This window comes from Micrasema longulum, unplaced genomic scaffold, assembly GCF_059751315.1.
Source record: "Micrasema longulum isolate JH-2025_06_02 unplaced genomic scaffold, ASM5975131v1 h1tg000831l, whole genome shotgun sequence".
Classification (NCBI taxonomy): Eukaryota; Metazoa; Arthropoda; class Insecta; order Trichoptera; family Brachycentridae; genus Micrasema; species Micrasema longulum.
This window is the reverse complement of record NW_028278023.1, coordinates 928,903-935,680: the sequence shown is the minus strand read 5'-3', so window position 1 is coordinate 935,680 and position 6,778 is coordinate 928,903. Positions and strand designations below refer to the sequence as shown.

The window sequence follows — 6,778 nt, the reverse complement described above, 5'->3', positions numbered from 1 at the left end:
CGCTCTCGTTTTGATTTTGGCACTAAAGACAAATGCGTCAGCAGTTTGTGCAGTTGTGTCTAGGTAAATTTGACAGTCGCATCTGCTGCTTATACAAGTTGAATTCGGAACAAGATAAAACACAAATTCTTAGAATTCTAGTAAGTACGATAAAGAACCAATCACCGGATGAATTGTGTAGATTCGTTAATATTATTATTTTCTCAGATTCGTCATCCACGGCGTCCAGTTGACGTAATCATGATGTCATGTTTATATCGTTTACAGAGATTCATTAACAATTTTTACTAACATAAAAATCTCATACGGTAGATATCATTGTGCTGTAAATAACCTAAACTAAGCTCTTTATAAAATTGTGAGTGACAGTCATTTTAATTTATCACATTTTGGTATGAAATTTGAGGTTTCGTCGAGTTTCGAGCGTTGACAATTGACAAGAAAGCGTGATCGGTGATTGGCGAAGCGAGGTCTAATTTTTACCCAGTTTTTCCGGTTTCGGGAAATTGTAGGTAGACACCGAGTTTCTTTATTTTTTTTTGCGATTACTAAAATAATTTTTCACAGATGTATAATCACAATATATTTAAAAGAATTAAATCTACGAGAAAATAGTACTTTTAGCTTATTATATTACTAAGCGAACGAAATAAACCGGGTTGAATATCAGTCAAATTTTTATTATACTGGTATCATTTATGTTGCGTTTGAACAAAAAATTTATCTCGTATGATGGGCGAAAACAGTGCCCGAGAGTAGTGTCGATTGAAGTGTTTCCAACGGAATTTAGCCAGAATTTTCAGGTATCTACAATAAATTAGTTATTGCGATCGCATGAGACGATACTATGTGGTGGTGCTCTTCTTCTTCAGCTAGTTCAGGTGCTTATTTACGTTTCAGGGCTTGTCTAACGATCAATTCTCGACCCACTATCTCGGGCGGCGGCCATTTTTAAAGTGTCGAAAGGCGTTGACGCTCGATATTACATTTTGCGTTTTGTTTTATTTCGCAGAACCGATGGCCGCCATACGAAAGAAACTAGTGATCGTCGGTGACGGCGCGTGCGGGAAGACGTGCCTGCTGATAGTGTTCAGCAAGGACCAGTTCCCGGAAGTGTACGTGCCGACGGTGTTCGAGAACTACGTCGCCGACATCGAGGTGGACGGCAAGCAAGTGGAGCTCGCGCTGTGGGACACGGCGGGCCAGGAGGACTACGACCGGCTGCGGCCGCTGTCCTACCCCGACACCGACGTCATCCTCATGTGCTTCTCCGTGGACTCGCCCGACTCGCTGGAGAACATCCCCGAGAAGTGGACGCCCGAGGTGAAGCACTTCTGTCCCAGCGTGCCCATCATCCTGGTGGGCAACAAGAAGGACTTGCGCAACGACCCCGCCACCATCAGCGAGCTGCGCAAGATCAAGCAGGAGCCCGTCAAGCCGCAGGAGGGCCGCGCAATGGCCGAGAAGATCAACGCCTTCGCCTACCTCGAGTGCTCGGCCAAGAGCAAGGAGGGCGTGCGCGAAGTGTTCGAGACCGCCACGCGCGCCGCGCTGCAAGTGAAGAAGAAGAAGAAGACCCGGTGTTGCCTGCTGTAAGCGGCGGGACCCGCCCGGCGGAGGCACTCCTCACCCGTGTCTTACTTTCTGTTTCTAACTTTTCTAGTGTTAAAACTCTCGCGCAGAGCACAAATTGTAACCGGGAAGGCTTGTTTTCCTATTACCGGATTCCACTATTGTGAATCCGTATTTATATTAAATTCTATTAAGTGCCTGTTATGATGCATAAATAAAACTGATGCAGCATTTGTGGCATTCTTATTAAAATATCAAATATGTCTATTGATTAATTAATATGTTATACGCGTGAAATATTAATACGGAGGATACTAGAATTAAATAGTGCGCATGCTATGTTATTAGATTTATCCGACCCCATTATCAGTTCCGATGTGCGCCATTCTCGATTAGCCGTAAAGCGACACTTTCTGTCCCGCGATTATGAAGAGAAGCGCGGCTAGATAACTGCCTCTGCGTGATCTGGCCGGTACGGGATAGCAGATAAGATTGCCCGCGAGATTGAGCACTCGCCAGAATATTGCGATGACTGCGGTTTACTTTCCCCGAGTGTATGAATCATACGTGATGAGGCTTGTTTTTCCAACTTTACTGGTGACTATTACAATATTATCCATGGTGACCTGTAGTATTACTTTAACACTTAACAACTTTACTTCAGTCAGACGGTAACAATAAGAAACCTTTCATATTTCTGTCATCGATCCTAGTTCTGTATTTCACCAGCTTGCTAGTACTAAACTTACTTCTCGCTTGCGCTGTTTTGTTCAGTCCGGTCCATTGTGATTTCTTTACCTGGCTAGACATAGCGTGTGGGAGAAATAAACAATCTATTGAAATAATTATCATTTTATAAAGTTTATCATTTAAGTGAAACCATGTTTTACAGTGTTTTGTATTAATATACTATGCAGAAAATAAGTAAACCAAAAAATTATATCTTTATATATAGTGATTATAATATTATACTCGTTTTTTAAAGGCAAGACGAACATTTCATTGTTTCAATCGAAGGCTATTAGTGAACGTTGTATAGAATGATATGCAATCTTCACTAATCCCCTTTTGGTTTAATATAAGCTCATTGTATAAACTCCCCATCATTTCACCCTTTTAGTGCCAACCGATATTTTTGATACTATATTTCCTGAACTCTATTTGCTGAGAATGTTAAGATACTGCTTCCATTTTATTTTCTTGAGATTAACCATTGTAAGACCTAATTTTGTCTCGAGTATTAGGTTTGGCAACTAAAAGTGAATTAATTTATGTTCATAATATTAAGTTGACTTCTCGACTATATCATATTATAGAAGTCTTCGAACATTTTTCTAATCCATAAAATAGATTTTTTTATTTGACTCAATTTTCTGTTGAAAATGTTTTGATAGTGGTGGTAAGGGTGATGTGCTTTTACTAACATGTATATCAATGTATTTTTGGATTCCATTTGGTGTTTGTAATGAATGGGGATGTCCGTAATTATGTAAAATATATCTTATTATATCATTGACTCTTCTTCTAATTAAAAAATTATTTTTACCCCAATATCTTTTCAAAGAGAACGCAATTTGACTATCTTGTACCGATCGCTTATTATAACAAACATGACGGGTACATGGCGAAAGCAGGCTCATTAACAGATAACCAAATTTACAGGAGAAATATTTGTGCGACAGTCTGTTCATCATCATCATTCCCTTTCCGCACCTAATGGTGCATTGGTACACCAATCGCAGCGTATCTTGATCGTTTTTGTTACATGAAGGTAAAGTAATCAGTCTTACGCTTCAGGTACCAGTCTATAGACTGAAATATTCTAGTGTAAAAACATCCTTTTTTAAATAATATTTCATGTCACGAATCGAACTCGAGACCTCTTGCATGGTAGGCAAACGCGCTGACCATTATGCCACGAGCCCGACAACTCTGTTCATATTCGATAAAATATGCTTTTAACTAATGTAAAATATATTTTTATACACAACCACAGAAAAAAGGAACAAAAACGTCTACTTTAAATTTATCTTTCTGAACATACCAAAACGATGATGTTGCAGAAATAGTATTTTTTTTACTGTTTTTTTGGTGACCTCATATTTTTTTTATTAATCAATATAGTTGTTTTTTTGTGTGTTTTTTCTATTACGATCTACGATCCCTTTCAAAAAAGAGACTAGATCTTGTGCTTGGGGAGTCAATAAAATAAGAAATGTGCAAAATAAAAAGAACAACTGAAAATAATAATACAGTAATACTAATTGAAGTAGAATGCTGTTTTTACTCGGGTCCAAAAAATTTCTTGAAATTTATTTATAATATGCTTATATTTACAAGGTGGCGCAAAAGTCATCACTCTATCGGAAGATGCTATAATTTCTGCGAATGTCGCCAAATGTCAGTTCTGCTGTGACATTTGTGAAGTAAACAGATACAAAATACACCTCAACAAGACATGAATCGCTATACTTCTCGAGAATGCGAAAAAATTGTTGAAATTTTTTTGCGGAATAATTCGTCGGCGCAGCGTGAATTTAGGTGCAGATTTTCCGGTCGTCTGACACCAACTGAGCAAACACTTAAGCGTTTAGCCGTTTGCCTAGTACAGTATGGGACAACGCGAAATGCTACCAGGTCTGGCCGGCCCCGCAGCAGCCGTTCTGCTAAGAAAATCGTGACTGTGGCTGAAGATGTCGCAGAGGACCCTGGACCAGACGACATGCCACGCAATTGGGCATAAATCGGCGGTTTTTACAGAGAATTTTGGTAAAACACTCGAAGATGTTCCCTTCCAAAGTGCAGATAGTGCATCAGCTGCTAGCCATTGATCGCCAAGCGCGTGTAACCAACGCTCAAGCCATTCTGAATCTTGACCACGAGGAAGACAACTTTTTATCAAAAATTATGAGTGACGAGGCCCATTTCCATCTCGAATAAGCAGAATTATCACTTATGGGGCACTGAAAATCCGCATGTAATCCAGGAAGAGCCATTACACCCGCTCAAAGTTACTGCATGGGGTGGTGTTGACGCTGGAGGGGTCACCGCGCCTTATTTAAAAAAAAAATGCCGTGGGCTAAACCACTACTGTGGATGGCGAGCGCTACAGAGCCATGCTCAATGACTTTGTCCTTCCTCAATTGGATGAATTAGGATTGAAAAACATGTGATTCCAACAGGATGGAGCATAGGCGCAACAACCGATATTCTGAGGGCTGCATTTGGTGATTTGCACTGGCCGGCAAGATTGCCCGATTTAACCGTTATAGACTTTTTTGTGGGGTTTCTTAAAGTCACGAGTCTGTGTCAACAAGTTTCAAACTTTTGTAACCCTCAAAGAGAAATTCCGTCAAGAATGCGAGTACCTATCGCCAGAAGTTCTGGAAAGAGTGAGAGAAAATGCTATAAATTGGGCCCGTATGGTCATCAACTCTGGCGGTTGGTCACTTCGCCGTTATAATTTTTTCGGGTTAATGGAAAAAAAATTAAAACATTAAATAAAATAATCCAAAAGCAGAACCAACATTTTTCATTTGTAAAAAAAATTACAGTCAACGAACATTTGATGACAACTTTTGCGCCAACTTATATATATATTTCCTACAATTAGACAAAAAATCAGATTTTGTTTAGTATTGTTTATTTTATTCTAAAAAACTTATTCGGGAGAAAAAATGGCATTAACGAGTCTGGATTGTGTAAGAATTCTGAGGTTCAATTCCCTGCCCTGTCGTGATATTTATCTTTATAAATTGGAGTGCTGTTAAAAAATGGTAAAACAATCATTTAAACGCAATTGGGCATCAATCGACGGTACTTGTGTTTTGATCACTTTTTAAAATTTACTATTCAAAAGTTTCAATTATTATTATTATATATTTACTATTGTAACGGGTTTGATTCTCGATGTGGTTGACATGAAATATCTATTTAAAAGGGTGTTTTTACACTAGAATATTTCATAGTCCCTGGACTGGCACCTGAAGCGTAAGACTAACAAAAATATATCAAGATACGCTGCGATTGGTGTACCAATTCAGTGCCCTATGCACCATTAGGTTGGGAAGGGAATGATGATGATTTTAGTTGTGATAAAACCTTTTATTGCCAAAGTGGTATGATTGAAAAATATGCAATGTTTTTATTGATTGAAATGCAATTGTAGAAATATCCGTAAGTAACCGCAATCAATCAGGTGTTAAGATTAAGGATTAAAATGAAAATGAAATACTTGTAAGACAAAGGAAAGAATAGTACTGAAACAAACTAAAATGCGATTTACCAATAAAATATACTAGCAATGTCTGAAAACTAATCGGTCATTTATAAATTTTTATATTAGACCCAAATAATATTTTGAATATGTCTGAATATTTGAAGACACGTACTGTGTTTCGTCCCCTAGAGAGTTTTTCAAGGTAATTAATTAAAAATTTGAACTGGAGAACTTTTTGAGAAGGGAATTCAAAAATTTAGACCTACAGGTGGCTGACTAAAGTGTAGCGGATGAAATAATTCTACAGAATCTCACCCATATTCAAAGGTTTCAGCCCTTTTAGTTCACAAACATTTCATGGGTGCAAAATTTTTAGAAAAATGTATGTCCGAATATCAGCAAAATGGTGAATATTATGGTGTGTAAAATGGCCACATAAACCAGCCAATCACAGTTAATGGGCTTTTAAAATGCTTAGATTTTCATATTCCTTTCTTACAAAAGTTCTTTATCCCTGTTGCAATATTTTCTGTCGATAATTATCTATCTACACAAATACAGTTCTACAGGAAGTCGAGTGGAGATTATACTAGCTCGTGCCTGAGATCCCAGGTTCGATTCCTAGCAAGATCGACGTGGTATATTTATTTATAAGGTGTTTTTTTAGTCCAATATTTCAGCCCTTGGACCTGCGCCTGATGCATAAGATTGATGATCTAACCTTCATGTTTAATGTATACTGCTTGCCCACCACATACCGCACATCACATCTGAGGACGTAGAGTAAGATGGGGTAATATCGGTAACGTAAGAAGGAATCGAAATAACTCTTTACCTAAAGGGCTTACATAAGAGTAACTGAACATTCAGTTAATTTAGTTCACTTTATCCGCACCTTGCGGGCAATGGCGGTCACCAATGGGGGTAATAATAGTCAGTCGAAAACAATACAAGCTTTACTTTAAAAATAAACTAATCAACGATACA

At 38.3% G+C, this 6,778-nt stretch overlaps 1 protein-coding gene across 3 annotated transcripts; it reads left to right on the top strand.

Annotated features, from left to right (window-relative positions):
- Positions 1 to 17: 17 nt before the first annotated feature.
- Rho1 (ras-like GTP-binding protein Rho1) lies at positions 18 to 1,805 on the top strand. Of its 3 annotated transcripts, none has more exons than XM_088230927.1 (2): positions 18 to 140; positions 1,013 to 1,805. In XM_088230927.1, exon 2 carries the CDS (start codon positions 1,018 to 1,020, stop codon positions 1,594 to 1,596), a length of 579 nt encoding a protein of 192 aa, XP_088087053.1. In that variant the 5' UTR covers positions 18 to 140; positions 1,013 to 1,017; the 3' UTR covers positions 1,597 to 1,805. The 3 variants fall into 3 exon arrangements, with proteins under 3 accessions (XP_088087053.1, XP_088087051.1, XP_088087052.1); XM_088230925.1 differs by lacking the exon at positions 18 to 140 and adding an exon at positions 516 to 881; XM_088230926.1 differs by lacking the exon at positions 18 to 140 and adding an exon at positions 547 to 803.
- The last annotated feature ends 4,973 nt before the right edge of the window (positions 1,806 to 6,778 follow it).